Here is a 19,756-nt window from a genome sequence, read left to right as displayed (position 1 = left end):
CTTGGCTATGCCAGAGAGACCAAATACAGTTCAGCCTTTGTGAGGGAAAACAGTTTTACAAACATAAACTGGCAGTATCACTTGAAAAAGCCCACGGTGGAGATAAGTACAAGGCATGACCCTTCCTTTTTTAATGGCTCATCTTTTTCTCCTTCTGCATTTTAAGCACTATACTTTAGAAGTTTTGGGGGAAAAAAAGTTGTAGCAGCAAAAATGATTCTATTAGTAAGAAAAGGAAACTGGCAAGAAGCAAAGATTATTTCTGTGCAAATGTCCCTTGCATTGTTTCTGTTACAAGACCATTTATTTCTTTATTTATATAAAGACTCACTGAATCAAAAATTCACGAAGGCCTAGAGTCTGCGTGTTTTATCCCCAGTGACTAAGGTCCATGCGTAGGCTCACCGAGGAACAGCGCTGATTGAGAGTTTAAATGTTTATTTAAAACAGAAATGTCAAACCACTCCACCCTCAACCTTTCAAACGTCTGGCTAACAATAAGCTAATTCTTCAGCAATAATGTCAGAGCAGAGGAGTAACTCAGGTTATACTCTAACTCAAAAGCAATACTCCTGGAAAACTTAAAACAGCTAGCACTACATAAAGAAGAAAAGTAGGACGCAATTTAAGAGAATTAGCTACAGAAAACCATTCAAAGGCATTTCTGCTGCCTCACCTTTTACTTTTTCTCTGATGCATGGCTACCACCTTTGAATTGGTTTCTGTTTGCGTAGCTTTTTGGTGAGAAAAATCATATGGCTATCCCAGGCACAACTTGGGAAAGTGCAAATGGTCTCTAAGGCACAGAACTTAGATTCTCAGCCAGATTAACAGCAAACCTAGACTTCCCAAGGGAACAGGCTAGAGAAAACGACCCCAGCGTTCCACTGCTAGAGAGTGACTTCCCCTCCGGACCAAGAGCCCAGCTCTCACCCTCCCTTCAGTGCTCACTTTCATCCCATAGTCTCAGCAACGTGCCCATGTTCCTCGGTTCCATGGCAGAAGCAATACTCATGATTAACACCCAAAATGACCCTGCCTCTCAGGCCTGCTGAGGTGGTGAGCATGAGGGATGCAGGAACGTGAAAGGCCAGTCAATCCTTAAAAAAAAAAAAAAAAAAAAAATCAAAGTTGCATTTACATGATGAATCAAAACCCATTGTTAGGGTTTGTTGCAAACCCCAAGTCCCCAGAACTTGCAACTTTAATCCCGGGTTGGCCCCTTCCCTTATTTTAAGAAAAGGCTTTAGTGATTACATTAGTACCATTGTACTAGGCTTCCCAGAATTGAGAAAACAATGGGAATATTAAACCAAAGAAGATCCCATTGAATAGAGTTGCCCATCCCCAGCTGAGGGGTTTTCCCGGAGCAGCAGCCTTTATATCACCAGTTTTAGGGAAATGGCAAAATTTCCATTGCACAGGTCCTTCCAAAATATTAAACAAATATCAAACATTCATTTTGTGGTTGGGGAAAATGAAACAAAAATTAATTTAGCTCTTTCTAGGGAGGTAGGATATGAGACTCATCAAGGCAGCTCCTGTGACTCAAAATACTAAAGGCTAGGTGGAAACACAACGCTCACATCCTTAAGTAAAACCATCAAACGTTTCTAGGACACTTTCTCTCTCTGGGAAAGCTAGCTTGCTCCTGTCTACAAGGACGTGAAGACATGGGGATCAGAAGGGAGCCCTCAGCCAAATTCCTCTCACTTGGCAGGCTCCCCCTGTTCTGCTAGGCTTCAGGACTACCTGGTCTGGGGGCTGGCTTTGGGCCACTCAAGTAGGAAAGATGATATAGATTCACTGATATGGCTTCATGAAACACCAAAAGGGGAAACATACTGACTAGACATACAGAAAGGGAGCGGTTGGGGCTGCTGATGTCAAGATTAGAACCCTAAGAGCCATGAAGGCAGAGGCGCAAGAAGTCTTCTCAGGGGCAGAAGGCTCAGTCACTCTAGGCCCTCTCGAAGACACGGAGTAGAGGCAGCTGAAGGAGGACCTCCCCTCACGGTTTGCTATGAAGTCCATTCCTACTGCCCCACGGACTCAATTCTCTACGAGACGCCTCATCTTTCAGAGGAATCTTCCAAAGCTAGGAAACCCCACCCTGCGCTGACCACAGCCTAACACTCCTGCTGTGTGACGAGGAGGGACCTACCCTTCTTTCTCTCCTCCCCATTGAAGACGTCTCACTCAACCCTCAGAAGAAAAGCAATCTAAGCCCACTGCTCCTCCTCAAGCATTTAGCTGCACAAAATAATTGAACAAGCCAGAGACTGACTCCACCAGATATACTTTCCTAGACTAAGGCTCCTGAGGGCTTAGAACACTTCACCACTCTCCAGATGAACCTGGATGGGCCACACCTGGTTCCAGCCCTCTCCAGCTTTACACTTTAACCTCCTCCACCCAGAGGTGCAATGCCTGGTGTTGAATTCCCAAGGCAGCTTCCAATTAATGGTGAAAATGGTAAGTGGGATGTAAGCTGCTACCAGCAACATCAAGGTGAGCATTGTGTCTCCTCTTCAAAGGTGGGATCACCAGATGAGGTACAGAGCTGCTGTTGCTATGGCAGTCACTGAGGACAAAGCCAGGGCCATGGGGCCCTTCCATTCTCCAATACAAAACCACTCCTAGATCCTATCTAATAGGTAATGCTACTCTCCAAGTGTACATGGAAAGTGCTTCAGAGCCTCCGCCTCACGCTCCTTGTCTGCAAGTGAACGAAGCCAGGAAAGCGCTCTCTGCGTTCAGTAAGTGTGCTGTGAAGGTCTTTGGATTCCAGTTTCCTGGAGGCTGTACAGGCTCAGGAGACTAGAGGCTGGGTCTACAGGAGTCTGTTCCCAGAAGGCACCAGGAATCTGAATCTAAATCAGGCTTTGGATCCATTTCCATCTCTTCCTTTGCTGTCTGAGTTCCTTTGGAATGCATCCCCACCTGTCCAGATAAAACACAGTTCCAGGTTAACAACATTGCCACCTAGTTACAGCATTTCAGGACTAGATTTTCAATGCCAACCTCTAAGAATGTGTAGCCATGGTTTTGTGAGAAGCTCATACTACTACCTTAATAAGAGGACCTTAGATAAAGTCCACACCTGTACATTTGTTGCAGGTAAGGTGACCAAGTGTCGTGGTTTGCCCAGGACTGCAGGGTTTTCTGGGATGCAGAACTCTTCAGTTTTAAAACTCAAACAGCCCTAGGCAAAACAATCCTCCTCCCTCCTACAGCTGCCAATCGCTCCATGCGTACTTCAAGTGTGTATATATCACTTTCCAAAGTACTTTCATAGACATTATTTCATTTAATTCTCAAAACAACCATACAACAACTATTTTCTTCTTTCAGGTGAGAACCAGGGCTCAGAGAAACAAAGTAATATGTCCAAACACATAAACCTGGTAAATGGCAAAGCCAAGGTTGACAGTATTTCCCTAACCTAGTTCACTCTATATAGAGCAATACTATGGCCCTTTAAAAACGATGCAAGCGGGGGGAGAGAAAAAAACAAACAAACAAACAAACAAAAAAAGATGCAAGCTGCATCACCGGTGAAGTATTTTTACCAAAAATGTTTAACTTGAACCTAATCAAGCCTTAAGTCTAACTTCCAGTTTACAGAAATGACAGGGTGACAAAAGAATAAGATAAGTAATGTCTCAGGAAAATAAGGCAAATCCAGAATGTAAGGACATTCTGTTAAACAACCAATGCTGTTTCTTCAACAAACCAATGCCATGGAAATTTTTTTTAAAAATGGGGGTAGATGACAACAACAATAATCCAAAAAGAAATGCACAAGACTTCTAAGAAATGATAAAACTTTATGTAAGAACATAAAGGAAGACTTGAATAAATAACTATTCAAGGCTGGGAAGACTCAGCATTACAGACATGTCAACTCTACTCAAATAAAGATACAATTCAAAGCAAATCTAATAAATTCCAATATAAATACCAAAGGGAGTTTTGAGAAACTTCACTTTTGAGGAATTCTAAGATTCATATAGAAGAAGCAATGTGCAAAAACAGCCAATGTAACCCCGGAAAAGAACAAAAAGGAGCACAGGACTTTCCTTACTGGGAATCAAGACATTCAAAACTCTAGTATTTTAAATAGAACTAATTAAATAGCTCAAAGCAACAGAAAAGAGAGCCTAAAAATGAACCTGTGTGTATTTGGATATTTACAATATATTAAATGTGATCTTTCAAATCAGTGAGGGAAGTATGGATCTCTGAATAAAACAATTTTAAAATGTTAAAAAAAAGGGGGGGTAGAAGTGGTGATGGAGGGAACTGTTCTAGATTAAAAGAAATGAGAAACATAATAGTGTAAAAGGGGGTTCTTGACTGGTTTCTGGTCTAATAAAAACAGTTATAAAGGACATTTTTATGGGAAGACTGGGAAAATTTGAGTATCAACTGGGTACTAGATGAGAATTGAGAATACTAGTGTGATTTTTGTTAAGTGTGATAATAGTACTGTGGTTCTCCAGAAGAATGACGTCTTTATTTTTAGATATGTGTAATAAAGTATTTAGGGAAGCTATGTCATGACTTTCATAATTTACTTGAAAATGGTTTAGCAAATAAAAAGGAAAAAAAACATGCACAAACACACACTCATATTTCAAATACACAGATAAATACCTACACATATTCTAGACATACACACATACACAGACACAAACACATTTGAAATAATTACAGCAACATGTTAACAATGGTTGAATCTAGATGGTGGATGTATGGGTGTCCACTGAACTGTAATGTTTAAAGTTTTTCATAATAAGTAGAAGAAAAAACAAAGGTAACAAAAATACAATGGAAGTTAGGTGATGAAATGATTCAATCCAGGTGCCTGAAGAAGGACCAGGCATCTGGGATTAATTACAAACATTATATCATCAAAAGGTAAGTACTTGCAAAGAAATAAGCTTATTTCAGGCATTGGTGTTCTGTTTCTGTGACCCTTCAAAACAGAATTAGAAATTCAATTATTCTTTTAATGCTCTCACCTGCTGCCCTCCTTCTAATTTCTTGTTCAGCTTCTGTAGCTGGGTAAAAATCTGAAGGTTTTCTTGCTGTAACTTCTGCTGTTCAGCCAGACACTTCAACACCAGACCCTGCAGTCTCTCAACCTCCACCTGCAGAGTGCTGCATGCACAGGTAGGAGTCAAGGGTGTTCCCTTCCCGGCACATGTTCCTGCAGGATTCAGCCGAGGTGGCTAGAGACAGGAGAAAAGAGTCATAGGAGGTTCTGCCCGGATGCTACAGCTCCCCAATCCAAATGTCCTCTAAGTGCTACCAGATTTTACTTTTAAAGGAACAATATAAAACACATACACACGAAGTAAATGGAAGAGAAACAGAAAACTGCTGGGATTACAATAGAAACTGGCTCTAACATAACAGAGCAAGAGAACTCTCAGTGCCTCAGTCTGCATTATGGTAAGGTGAAAGAATAATCATCTATTTTGGAGAACTTTGTGAAAAATTTTAAAGTCATTGATATCTTCCGATTTAAAATGCTGAAGTGAGAGAATGCACAATTTGGTTTGGAACAAGTCTTTCTTGCTTTTTTTTTTTTTCGCACGCAGGATTTCTCTAGTTGTGGCAAGCGGGGGCTACTCTTCATTGCAGTGCGCGGGCTTCTCACTGCGGTGGCTTCTCTTGTTGCGGAGCATGGGCTCTAGATGTGCGGGCTTCAGTAGTTGTGGCTTGCGGGCTCTAGAGCGCAGGCTCAGTAGTTGTGGCGCACTCTATGTGCTCCACGGCATATGGGAACTTCCCAGATGGAACAAGTCTTTCTGATCACAGTGAAGACACCATGATTCAAAGGGTCAATATTCATGAAATGTAGTGGATCACACTTAAGAAGAGATTTAAGAGGTGTTCAGTAAACAGGATCGCCAAAGCAATTCAAGATGGCTAACTGACAGAGGAATTAAAATGTTCACCTTGTAGTTTCAAAGGCTCTATTTCCTCTTCTGGGAAGCTTTTCAATGATCCTAGCCTGGATTTTTCTCCCTTCTTCTACTGTACTTTGTTTATAGGAAGGGTCAACAAATGATAGCCCATGGGCCAAATCCAGCCTACTGCTTGTTTTTGTAAATAAAGTTTTATTGGAACATAAACATGCCTATTCATTATGCATTATTTTTGGCTGCTTTTGTGCTATGATATCAGTTTTTTTTTTTTTTTTTTTTTTTTTTTTTTTTTTTTTTGCGGTATGCGGGCCTCTCACTGTTGTGGCCTCTCCCGTTGCGGAGCACAGGCTCCAGACGTGCAGGCTCAGCGGCCATGGCCCACGGGTCCAGCTGCTCTGAGGCATGTGGGATCTTCCCGCACCGGGGCACGAACCCATGTCCCCTGCATCGGCAGGCGGACTCTCAACCATTGCATCACCAGGGAAACCCTGATATCAGTATTGAATGGTTGCAAGAGACTGTACGGTCTGCATAGCCTAAAATAATTACTAGGTAGCCCTTTAGAAAAAGTTTGATGATCCCTGGTTTACAGTTTGAGATATTTACCACAATTTGATTTCTACGAAAGTTAGGTATACATGCATTGCACCCCCAGTAGACTACAAGTATTATTTCTTACTTACATTTAGAACCTCCAACCTATCCTAGCAGTGTCATGAAAAATTGGATTTGAATTTTGGAATTTCAGTTTTGGTACTTCTGAGGCACAGAGAAAAGAAAGACAATCATCTGGTATAGAAAGATGTGGGCCTGTCAGAAATGTGAAAGGGTAGATACTTTTCCATAGAAATCAGTTTTGCCTTGTGTAGAGGCTTTAAGCACTACTGAACAGACAGTATGAGTTGATGCTGGTTAGCTGGGAAACCAATGAAGCTAGAGGGGAAGAGACAGTGAGGCCAGGAGAACTGGACAGAGCTTACAGCCACTGTTTACCTAGTTGTGATTTAAAGGCAAAAGCTCAGTTACCCAGGCTCCTGATGGGGGCTTGTGTTCCAAAGGAGCTTCAGATCCCACCTTGAGTCCTTGTAGCTCTTTGTAGGGCAGTGTATCTTTCTCAGATTCTGAAAAAGCTGCACTTAGTGGGGATGGGCTGTCAGGCATAGGGATGAATTCTGCATTTTCCAGCTCCTATGTATAAGAGAAAGAATCTCATCAGTTCTGTTTGAGCCATTTACTTTCACCCAAATTCCCTTCTGGCTATAGCTTTCACTCTGTCGTGACATCAGCACCCTCTAGTGGAGCAAGACAGTTGTGGTTACAACATAGCTCGCCCTACCTGTCAACATCCTGCCATTCCTTCCTCTGAGGAGTGAATAGTGAAGCGAATTCAAACTCAAATCCAAGAACATTTTGGAGTGTCTGACATGTTTCTCTAACAAACTCAGTCTACACAGGCTATTCAGTAAGTTGGGAAGCTCTAAGGTGACGGCAGTGAGGCCAACTGCCAGGCTGCTAAAGGCTGACCTAAAGCTTTAGACAGAACTGTGTGCTGCTTCCTCCATTCATATTCCTATGTAGCTATCAAGTTTAATCTTATTATAGAGGGAGCTTTAAATCTACAGGTTCTCTCTTTGGTGGGGGGGGTAAAAAATTTAAAATTTCTCTAACTATAAATGTTGACTGTAGAAAATGTGAAAATACAGATGGGCAAAGGGAGATGATAAAAATCACCAGTAATTCCATCACTCATAGATAACCACTGTTAAAGCATTTCTCTACCATAAGGCATTCCAATTGCCCCAATATTCTACTTCTACAAACCACAGTACAAGATCTAGAAGCTTAATCTTTGCATGCATGCATTACAAAAACTGTCTTCAAGGAAGGCTGCATTAATTTCCATTCATTTAAGTAATACAAGTATGAGCACATCTCATATCTTTTCTTGTCAGGAAGAAAAAGGATTAGAGGTTTGGTGATTTCGGTTCAGGTAGAAATCAGAAACCTAGATGCCTGCTGCAAAACGCTTGGATAGGACATGAGAAACAGATCCTTTCTAGTCCCTACAGAGGTACCTCTACCAAAGGAATTACCTTTCGAAGCCAGCCAGGACAGGAGCTGCTGGCCCCACTACTGATCCTCACGGCCTCCGTGGGACTGACTAAACCTTCCATTCCTCGGTCTGCTTCCATTGTTCCTCGGAAGCCTCCACTTGGATCAGGAGTTTCAGATTCCTGCTGACTGTCCTCCTCTTCTCCCCTACCGCCACCGCTGCCACCTCCTGGGCTAGAGCTCTGAACCACTGACAGATACACAGCACAGAAATAGAGAGCTTTGCTATGCAGCAAGATTTACCATCTGAGAGCCCCACCGACCCCTGGAGAGGTTCCTAGAGTTGCGTGAAGCAGAACAGCAACAGTGTAAGTCAGATACTTGGGACTAAATTTTTAGTTTTTATACAAGGTATTGTGTATCAGTATCTTTATAGCAATATTCACTTCTACTTTCCAAACTTGCTTATCCTTATGTCCACAGCAGATTATCAATGTTCTACAGCATTACTGAATACTCACCCCAACCACAGCATTCATGCCTTAACAGATATACCCAGACTCCAGCATCCTTCATAGAGGTTCATCTTATATACAAAGCTTTTTCACATTTGAGCCAAACACCTCTTAAAGTTGCCAGATAAACTCACCATTAACTCCCTTTCCGGGGAAACACCTGAATGGAGAAGTCCTCAACCGTTAAATTCATTAAATTCTTTAATGACTATTCGTAAGAATTAAAAAAATATGACGGCTGGTTCTTTAAATATCATGCAGCATATTCCAAATTACATTTAATGAAAATGAGTTGATATACAGTCAGGAAATGAAACTGAGTTTTAATATGGGCCAAAGAAAAATATAACTAAGAAAGTAATTTGCCAAAACTAAAAAAAAAAAAAAAAATTGCATGGTATACTCTAAAGTTAAATGTAAAAGCTTATTTATGATCACCAGCTAACCTGGCTTGAGGACTGACTATGCCACACTGTGATCCTACTGAAGCAGCAGAACCGTAGATGCCAAAATAACCTCTTAAGCTTGCTTTTTTGTTTTAAATGGCTTTTAAAAATTATGTTACATTTGACATACACATTAAGACTATTTTTAACGTATGTGTAAGTTTTGATGCCTAACAAAATAACCATACATGCATCTACTACATGAAAGTACAATTAGTTTCCAATACGGTAGCCATTAGCCAAATATGGTTATTTAAATTTAAACAGAATGAAAAATTCAGTTCCTCAGTCGCAAGAGCCACTTTTCAACTGCTCAACAGCCACATGTGGCTGGTGGCTATTATACTGGACAGCACAGACATAGAACATTTCCATTATTACAGAAAGAGCTATGGGACACGGCTGAACAAGAATATTACCTGTATTGCTCCAACTGCCTTGTGAATTCCTTCCTTCTCTGGCCTCCTACCTATATATAACTACTCTGATTAATTTTGTATTTTTCATTTCTTCTTGCAAAAAAAAAAACCACTTTATCACATACTTAGGTATCCTGAAGCAATATATTATTTATTTTGCTTGTTTTTGAACTTTATAAAAAGGCATATAGTCTGCTGCAACTTGCTTTTTACATTTCACATTATGGAAATATTAGTAGATGTTGTTCATTTTAACACATATAATATTCCATTGGATGGTTATAATAATATTCGACCAACAAATATTTATTGAGCATTTACCATTTGCTAGGCATTCTTCTAGGCAATGTGGATAAAATTATTGAATAAAAAAGACAAAAATCATTGCCCTTACAGAGTTTATATTTTCCAGACAATGGACATGTGCTTTTAATCTTGTTTCTCCTTTAAATACTGTTCCGGTAAAATGGAGCTGTAATATAACAGCTGTGCTTAGCAAAAAGGTATTTTATCATCTGTGACAGATATTAATATGCACAAACAGATGCTGAGCAATGGATTACTAAAGGAAACTAATAAACGGTAGGATGTGTGTTTGTGTAAACTAGAGCTCAACAAGTCTAGATCAGATTTTCAACTGTCTTTTTGGAGGATTAGTCTGCTTTCATTCTGGGTCTTCATCTGTTTTGACTGCACAAAACATCGGAATCCAGTTCTGAGAAATCAAAGACTACAGGTACTCTAGCAAATGGAAAACCAAAAGGAACACAGATTCAATTTCCTAGCATGGCCCCAAATAAGAGAACCATGAAGAAAGCAGCCAAATGAAAAGTATTAGAGAGGTTTGGGCTGATTTTCCCAACTACATTGCAAGTTTAGCTAACTTTTAATTCTAAGGGCTTACTCTGAAGGACTACCTCTATAGATTGGAATACCCCTGGGAACACTATGGAAGTAAAGGGTAGACAGAACCCATAGCCCCTAGCATTGTAAGGAAAGGAACCTACGTTAAGTCACAATGCAATGTTGGGCAAGCCACGTAATTACTCCCACATGTGTGGTGGCAGAGATGTACTCTCCCTCTGACCGCAATGTAAAAGTCATAACTTATTGTGAAATCTACCAAACTATGACCTTCCCTCTTGATCACTGTAGTCCTCATTTCCCAAAGATATTTCCTATTTCCTTTTTTGGGAGACTGCACGGAATTCAACCCAAAGACTCACATCTCAGAAAACCACTGGTACTTGAGATACTGCTACTTACCAGTTCCAATGGATAAACCACTGCTATTCGAACGGATGGTCTTAGAATTCAATACTTTCTCTGAGGAAAAATATTCAGTAGGTAAGCATTGTTTACAGCCAGAGACAGGAAAAGTGACAGCCTAGGACAGGGAGTTAATCTAGGCGATAACTGCTATCTCTCATACCAGATATAAATATTATAAGCCAAGCACCAATAGCTACTCTAACCATATTCAACTATGTAGCAATTCTCCACCTTAACTATTCTTTGGAATCACCTGGGAAGCTTTAGAAAGTAGCAATGCCTAGGTCCCACCCCGCAGGTTCTGATTTAATTGGTCAGGACAATGGGATTTCTAAAAACTCCTCAAGGGATTCTAATGCACAGCCAAGGTTGTGAACCACTGACCTAAAGAATGAACTTGTAAACCTTCACACAGACCTTTATAATTTGTTCGTAACAAAGGAATCTTCATGCAGAAAGCAGTTATGATTTAGTTTCTTTTTAAAGGTGTACTGTATGTTTCTCACAAAAGCATGAGCACAGATAAACTAATTAGTGGACTACTAGAAGTAACAAATTCTACAGCGAGGGGGGCAGAGCCCGAAGTTATCATAAGACAGCAAACGACAATGTTCTATTCCTACCACTAGGTATGGTTATCACTGACAATTATTAAGACTTACACGAGTAGCTTCTTTTCTTCAGGACACTTCTGTTTGCCAGAATGTGACCATTAGGAACTTAGGTGTGGGTCTATCCCCTGTCAAAGCCATCCTAACCAACACATATGGAACCCTTACCAACAATGAGAATGGTGTGCCAGCCTCGGCAAGATAAGTCTGGGACATGATGCAGAGATCCAAAGATAGGCCGAGGCCATGAAGTGCAGATATCAGAGCCATGCGGTCTCTCTGTGGGGGTCATTGCCAGGCGACCATTACCACCATTGCCCCAGGCAAAAATGTGATTATCTAGACAAAAAAAATTAAACAGCAGACAATTGAACAGAACACTGGCTTCCCAACTCTTTTGGGTTCCCCATCTTTATGCCTTAGAGCTAAAAAGATTTTCCACCATGTATAAAACAAGGGAAAGCTATATATTCCCCTATATAAAGACTAAACAACTCCCGATGCCACCCAGGTAAAAATGACCACCACTCCTACATACTGCCATCCATTCTTTCACTCATTCAACATTTTTGGTCATTCATTCAAATAATTATTGGGCATCTACTTCATGACAGGCACTGCTTGAGGTGCTAGGAAGAGAGAAGAGAACAAAACAAAGTTGCTGTCCTTGTGGAACTGACATTCTAGTGGGGAGAGACTGATAAATAAATTACTTCAGGTAGCATTAAGTGCTAAGAAGGAAGATAAACAATAAAGAAAAGTGGAAATAAACAATAATAGTAGGGTATCATTACTTTAGACAGGGTAGTCAGAGAAGTACCTGTTGATACTTGAGCAGAGACCTCATTGAAGTGAGAGAGAACCAGGTGGATATCTAGGGGAAGAGCTTTCCAGGCAGAGGGAATAGCAAAGTGCAAAGTATGTATCACAAACACAACACAGAAGTCCTCTGCAGCTGGAGCAAACAAAGTAAAGGAGGGGATGGTGGCCACAGAAGAGGTCAGGAGGTGACTGAAGTCTGGGTCATGCAGGCCATTCCAATGACTTTGGTTTTTACTGTTTGAGACAGGAAACTAGTACAGATTCTGAACAGTAGGTATTTAAAAGGATCCCCCAGGCTACCATGAGGACAACTGACTGCAGGGGCCCAAGGATGGAAGCAGGGAGATCAGTTGTAATAGTGAAGATGGTAAAAAGTGGTTGGATATATTCTGAAGATAATCTATAGAATTTGCTAATGGATGGGATGTGGGGTGTAGGATAGAGCTGCCATTTTCTGAAACAGGAAGGCTGCAGGAGGAACAGCTTTGAACAGAAGATCGGAAATTTGATTTTGAACACAGTAAGTTTGTTTGAGATGCCCGTTACCTCTTATCCAAATCAGGGCATTTTAAAATGAAAACGGGGTGCTATTAATGATTAAGCCCGGACAGTAGGCATGAATCAGGACCAACCTGGGAAGACCGGGCTATAAAGCCACTTTATCTTTAGACATCCAAATCAAGGGACTGTTGAATCAGTGAGTCTAGAAGTCAGGTACGGTAATTAAAGCTATCAGTGCACAGGGAGGATTTAAGGTAATAAGCTCACTTAGAAAATAAAGGGAGAGGGAACTTCCCTGGTGGCACAGTGGATAAGACTGCACTCCGAATGCAGGGGCCCCAGGTTTTATCCCTGGTCAGGGAACTAGACCCCACATGCATGCCACAACTAAGAGTTCACATGCCACAACTAAGGAGCCCGGGAACTGCAACTAAGGAGCCCACCGGCCACAACTAAGACCTGGTGCAACCAAATAAATGAATAAATAATATTTAAAAAAAAAAAGAAAGGGAGAGAAGGATTGAGCCTTGGACACTCCAGGCTTTAGACTTGGATACTACAATCATGGCACTGAACCTACCTGACTGCACTAATCTGTTTATACGTATGTCTCCCCTACCCTACTAGACTGTGAGCTCCCTGAGGACAGGGGCTTTCTGAAACTCACTTAAAAAAAAAATTAAAGTATAGTTGATTTATAATATTATATTAGTTTCAGTTATACAATATAGTGATTCAATAGTTTTATAGATTATATTCCATTTCAAGTTATTATAAAATAATGGCTATATTTTCCTGTGCTGTTTAATATATTCTTGGTGCTTATTTATGGTATACATAGTAGTTTGTATCTTTTAACCCCATATCCCTGTCTTGCCCCTCCCCACTTCTCCTTCCCCACTGGTAACTACTAGTTTGTTGTCACTCTCTCTGCTTTGTCATACTCATGGCCATTTGTTTGATTTTTTACATTACACATATAAGTGATAACACAGAGTATTTGCCATCTTCTGACTTATTTCACTAAACATAATACCCTCTAGGTCCATGCACATTGTTGCAAATGGCAGAATTTCATTCTTTTTAATGGCTGGGCAATATCTCATTCATTGCATATATATACCACATCTTCTTTATCCAGTCATCTGTTGATGGACACTTAGGTTGCTTCCATGTCTTGGCTATTGGAGATAGTGCTGCTATGAATACTGGGGTGCATGTATCTTTACGAACTACTGTTTTCCTTTTCTTCGAATACATGCTGAGGCGTGGAATTGCTGGATCATACGATGGTTCTAGTTTTACTGAGACTCGCTTCTATAGTCCCAGAGCCTAAAGGAGGACCTGGAGCATAGCAGGCACTCAGTTTATGTCTGCCATGTGAATAAGGTGATCAAGTACAGTTCAGAGGAGTAGAGGAACATTTATCAACAGGTAATATGCCCAGACACAGAGTCTGATTCTATACTCGTCATTCTGAAGTTTAACTTGAGAAGTACACAGATACTGAAGAAACATTACCTCTCTGAGGCCCTGTCAGAAAGTGCTACTGAACTTGCTATACTATTTTTAATCCTCAGTGACATCCTGATTCTGTCTTTCTAGGTACCATTTCCATTTATCTAGCCTGAACTAACCAGTCTGTTCTCTAAAACCACTTGTTTTGGGACAAGCAGGGAAGGTTAATGTGCTACTGTGAAGGCTGGTTCACTTAATTAAATATGGTAACAGATCACGTATCTGACACTATCACTGGACCTCTCTTGTGTAAGTAACAGGCACAGACTGAAAGAAAACAAAGACATCCCAGGGCATGAGTGATAACAAAAAAAAGCCAAAATGAGTCAAAAGATAAGAAGATGAAATATGTATTTTTGTTGTTCACTAGTCACAAGAAAGAAGTGGCTACAAAAATCAAGTGAGTTTAGAAGGTGATACAGGAAGAGAGTAAAACGAAAAAAAAGAAAGAGGAAAGGGAGTGAAGGCTAGCAGAAGCTGCAGTAAAGAAGAGAAGTGATAGGAGCAGGATGCTGAGGAGAAGAAACAGCTGAGAGGAAAGAGAGAAGAAATTCCATTAGACCAATCCAGAAAGTTGAGAAACACATGGTATATAGCCCTTCAAGCCTTAGCAGCCCCTAAAGACATCACTGCAGTGCATCTGACCCCAACCAAGGAGCAAGGTTAAATTATGTTGTTCTCCTCTCTAGCCACCCAACATTTATTGGAACCAACATGGTACTGGGCAAGGTAGTATTTAATAATTCTTAAAACATTGTACCAAAAAAGTTAAAGTAAAAAAAGTAGGGATTTAAGAGTACTAACTTGCCATTTTCTAGAAATCTGACCTTTTTACAGCAATCACTATGTTGGACATATGAAAAGTTAATGAAGCTCCATAGGCATAAAAATTGGCCACCAATTTAACACAGATAAAAAGTAAACATATGATCCAGCTACACAAATAACCAGTCCACCTCTTTGCAAGCAAACATTAAAATATAGCCATCTATCCAGAAAGCCTGAAATAACATGTACAGACTCACCATCGGTGGCAGCAATGGTAAACTCATCACCGCAGGAGACTCTGATCACTTGCTTTCCACCTAGGGGGCCCCCCAACAGGTTGATTCCTAGACGCTTCTTATAATTTCCAACGCCCAGCTGTCCACACTTGTTGCAGCCAAAGGTCAGCAGCCGGCCTCGCTCTGAGACAGAAGCAAAAATAAATAACCAGGTACAAATGGGTCATGAAGCAGAGGGAAAATGCAGACAATGCAGAGTCCCATAGACTAGCTTCTGGTTGTTAAGAGTATACAAATATAAAGCTAGCTACATAATCCTGGACCTAGGGCAGCTAGGGCATCTAGAACTAGGACCAATTAGACCCAGAAAGTGACTCAATATTATATATTCTATTTTAAATGTGGAAAATGGGTACTATTTAACTTAGAAAACTTATAGATGGTGCTAATTACAAACAGCAATTGCCAGAAATTATAGGTGTCGTATTCTCATTAAGGAAAGTATTGATTATATACTTATAATGATTACCAACAAAACATTTATTTGAATGCCCAATTTGTTAATAAGATAATACTGGATGATGGGGGGAAACCAGGAGAATGTACATATAGTTAAGAAGCGCTACTACTTGATAGAATAAAAGAGCCTGAAATACTAAGGCCTGTGTACACAGTCATACATCAACTCACCATCAATAGCAGCAGTGTGAGTCTTGCCTGGGGCAATTGTACGGATCTTATAAAAGGACAACTGTTTGGCCAAGGTAAAGGAGGTTGTGTAGGGGACTTCGTGGTATGCCTGAAACAAGGTAGAACACAAAGCAAAGACTCATGAAGTAAAAGATGGAGGGAGAACGGGCTGAAAATGTTGTCGTGGTGGCCAAAAGGCCTTTCAAGCGAATCATGTTATTAAGAAGGTGCCAGGTAGCTTTTCATCTCCAATAGAATAAAAGAAGAAATAAGCTCAATATGTAATCAGAGAATTTAGTATGAGGCAGGACTTTCTGACCACAAAAGTTTTAAGATTCCTAAATTAGGGTATGTAAAACATGAACTCTCCATCCCAGAAGGCATCTATATAAGGACAGAATCATTGACTTTTGTCTTGGTTATACACTCTACATACCTAACAAAAGCAGGGGAAGGAATTAAAAACCTGAAGACTCTGTCCAGCCCCTCAGTTTACTGTGATCTAATTTTACCTACAATATTCTCAACTTGTTAAAACCCATGTTCCCTTTAGATTAGCATAAAAATAAATTCTTCCCATGTAAGTTTAAAATTTCACAACAAACACAATGTTGTAACCAAACCCAGATCAAGTAATGGTAATGCTGAATATGGCTTTTCAAACTACACGGACACCCTCCCCAGACCTGCTCCAAATTTGCACTCTCCCATTTCACAATCACGACTTTAGAGATTGCTTAAAAATTAATTCTTACCTTTTCCATTGAGACAGCAAACTTGTCTCAATATGACTCTTTAGAAAATGACAAAAACTCATCATACTAACACAAAGAGGGGACTAGTACTTAATATCAGTGGCGAATTTATGACATCCTTGAAGGAGGTGAATGGTAATTACATTTAGTAAGCCTGTATAGGATCAGTGATTTGAGAGTAATCATAAAAACTCCCTAGAGAGGTGATACATGGAAAAATGTTTCTTTTCATAACGTTAATTTTCTTGTATCTACTTCAGTGATAAGGTAGAATCTGAATTCCATCACTGATTGTTTGTAATCGATTTATTTATTGAGGTATAACGTACTATACAATATTGTACAGCTTGATACATTTTTCTAAAGGTATATAAATGTAAAACTACCATCCAGATCAAGATATAGACCATTTCCATCACCCTAGGATCCCTCCTACCCTTTCTGTTAACACCTATGCCCCTCTTCCCAGAAGTAACCACTGTTTTGAGTTTTGCCATCATAAGTTAATTTTGCCTGTTCTTAAACTTCATATAATGGGCATCATATAGTATGTGCACTTTTGTGGCTAGCTACTTTACTGGACATAATGTCTGTGAGATCGTCACTTTATTCTTAAGTCAAATTCCATGGTCACAAACCAATAATAGCACTTCCAAAGAAATTCCAACCTAGAGAAGTTCTGATGATGTTCTTAGGATACCAAATGGGGTACTCACTTCATGATTGATGATTCCAGACATGCACTGATTCAGACCCAGTTTGTTGAACTCATTGAGTCCACAGGCCAGCACTTTGCCTGACTGGGTCAGCAGAAATGTCCCATCACAGCCACACTGAACTGCGACAATAATCAAGGCCTTGGGAACATCCACCTGCAAGAAAAAAAAAAAAATCAGAAAATCTCCCAAACATAACTTGTATTAGGGAAAAACCCTCAAGTTCTTTCAAAAATGATGCTCTGCATTTAGCAGAATGACTACAGGGAAATAAAGGTTGCTCTATTTTCTTCAGATTTGCCCAGCAGCTTAGAGGCTACTGTTTTCAACAAGGAGCTCAAGTTTTATAATAAAGTAAAAGAAGGCAATTCCAGGTCAGCTACAAGTTTTAGCAATAGGTCCTACTTAGGAAAACTTCTCAGAAAACACTGGGAAAAGAGAAGCTTCAATCTATTACTGATTTAGTCCTCTGAGATGCAGAGATCCCATGATAGTTATAGAAGAAACTCAGTAGCCCTGTGGGGTGCCAGTCTGGTCATATAATAAGTGAGGTGACCAAGGATTGAGGCAGCAGCCAAGACTTCTGAAGGCTCACATCCTTCTGCAGCTAACTAGACAGGGCTGAAGAATGGTGGGGGGACATGATGGATGTCTGTGGAACGTGAAAACTCAAACCTCAAACCTTCTCCTATAGTCTTTTCAGGAGAAGAATAGCTGTGAATCCTATTGATTGAGAATGGTCCCACAGATATATGTTAATTTTTAAAACGTAAATAAACATTGTTAATAGTGAACAGTGGGTGAGCCTGTGTCCTAGGGTGCATGTGACCGTGCTCTCTCTGCTTGTTTCAGATCCCATGCCAGCTCTTACAGTGCCAGCTCTTGCAGTACTGAGAGGAATTAGATATTACATTTCATATAACATGACCCCTAAATACAAACAACTACTTCATTTGGTATCCAACTGTGGAAAGGGGAAGGGAAATGGCTGTGCTGGGTTAAGGGATACTCTATTGCTTTCCAATATTTTCCATCCAGGGTGTGTTTAGCTTGATGTGACTTTTTCGCTATACATTCTGATTTTAGTGCTCATCCCCAAGCAAGATGTGACTCCAGAGTGTCCACAGTGGCTGCATCTTCTTTCGCAACTTTTTATGATTTAGTCAGATGACAAGACCACAGAGTGCTAAATTAGGAATCCTGGATTGTCAGTCTCCCAGATAGGAAATATTTCAGGGATAAACACCTTGATATGAGGAGTGAGGTAAAGAGGACATATTACTGGAGTCTGTGTGACCTAGATAGGCTCTCTAGGAAGAAGTTGCCTCTGATTTTACCTTTTGTGGTGTATAATAGTCCTCTTCTGAATCCAAACCCAGCCTTCCTGAGACACACATAAGAAAGAAAATCATTAAAATGAGGGCTTCCAGGGACTTTCCTGGTGGTGCAGTGGATAAGACTCCACGCTCCCAATGCAGGGGGCCCGGGTTGGATCCCCATGGTCAGGGAACTAGATCCCACGTGCATGATGCAACTTAGAGTTCACATGCCACAACTATGGAGCCGGCGAGCTGCAACTAAGGAGCCTGCGAGCCACAACTAAGGAGCCCACGTGCTGCAGCTAAGGAGCTGGCAAGTGGCAACTAAGGAGCCCACCTGCTGCAACTAAGACCCAGTGCAACCAAATAAATAAATAAATAAAAAAAAAAAATCAAATCAAATCTACTGTACCTCTCAACTTAAAAAAATAAAATAAAAGAAAAGAAAATGAGTGCTTCCTTCCCAATGAAAATATTCTATAAGATTCTCTTTTACTGGACTTCCCTGGTGGCACAGTGGTTAAGAATCTGCCTGCCAATGCAGGAGACATGGGTTCGAGCCCTGGTCCGGGAAGATCCCACATGCCACGGAGCAACTAAGCCTGTGCATCACAACTACTGAGCCTGCACTCTAGAGCCCGTGAGCCACAACTACTGAAGCCCACACACCTAGAGCCCATGCTCCGCAACAAGAGAAGCCACCGTAATCTGAAGCTCACTCACTGCAATGAAGAGTAGCCCCCGCTCGCCGCAACTAGAAAAAGCCAGCGCGCAGCAACAAAGGCCCAACGCAGCCAAAAATAAATAAATAAAATTAAAAAAAAAAAAAAGATTCTCTTTTACTGAATTAACACTTCTCAAATAGAGGCTGCATAATGTGTTTAGAGGCACACAAGCAAGAGGTCAGGTTGTCCGCCTGGGAATAAGTGGACAGAGTCAAGGCTACACCTACCATATTCACCACAGCCCCAAGAGTAGACTTCTTTGTTTCGTGTCAGAACCACCACATGATTATCTCCACAGGAGACCTGCTCCACTGGATTGTTCAGGAAGAAGTCCAGCTGCATGGGTTCTAATAGTTCAGGGCCAGCAATCTTGTCCATGCCCATGCAGCCATAATAGTCAGATCCAAACGCATAGAGCTGACCTTCATCTGTGAAAGGAAGGAAAGCAAAAC

At 40.7% G+C, this 19,756-nt stretch overlaps 1 protein-coding gene across 2 annotated transcripts in view; it reads right to left on the bottom strand.

The window, feature by feature from the left end:
* Positions 1–421: 421 nt before the first annotated feature.
* NEK9 (NIMA related kinase 9) overlaps positions 422–19,756 on the bottom strand; it is a 36,844-nt gene continuing 17,509 nt past the window's right edge. The window contains exons 12-22 of one of the 2 annotated variants that reach the window (XM_059055792.2): positions 19,532–19,732; positions 18,598–18,644; positions 17,261–17,416; positions 15,790–15,898; positions 15,121–15,282; positions 11,423–11,593; positions 10,638–10,697; positions 8,033–8,241; positions 6,966–7,127; positions 5,028–5,237; positions 422–2,943 (exon numbers count right to left, since the gene is read on the bottom strand). In XM_059055792.2, coding sequence (XP_058911775.1) covers positions 2,821–2,943; positions 5,028–5,237; positions 6,966–7,127; positions 8,033–8,241; positions 10,638–10,697; positions 11,423–11,593; positions 15,121–15,282; positions 15,790–15,898; positions 17,261–17,416; positions 18,598–18,644; positions 19,532–19,732 — 1,610 coding nt within the window. In that variant the 3' untranslated portion in view covers positions 422–2,820. The remainder of the gene's footprint in view (positions 2,944–5,027; positions 5,238–6,965; positions 7,128–8,032; positions 8,242–10,637; positions 10,698–11,422; positions 11,594–15,120; positions 15,283–15,789; positions 15,899–17,260; positions 17,417–18,597; positions 18,645–19,531; positions 19,733–19,756) is intronic. The other variant, XM_059055794.2, reaches the window with a different exon arrangement.

This window comes from Kogia breviceps, chromosome 3 (assembly GCF_026419965.1).
Source record: "Kogia breviceps isolate mKogBre1 chromosome 3, mKogBre1 haplotype 1, whole genome shotgun sequence".
Lineage (NCBI taxonomy): Eukaryota > Metazoa > Chordata > Mammalia > Artiodactyla > Physeteridae > Kogia > Kogia breviceps.
The sequence above is the reverse complement of the archived record's forward strand: the minus strand, read 5'-3'. Positions and strand labels throughout refer to the sequence as shown.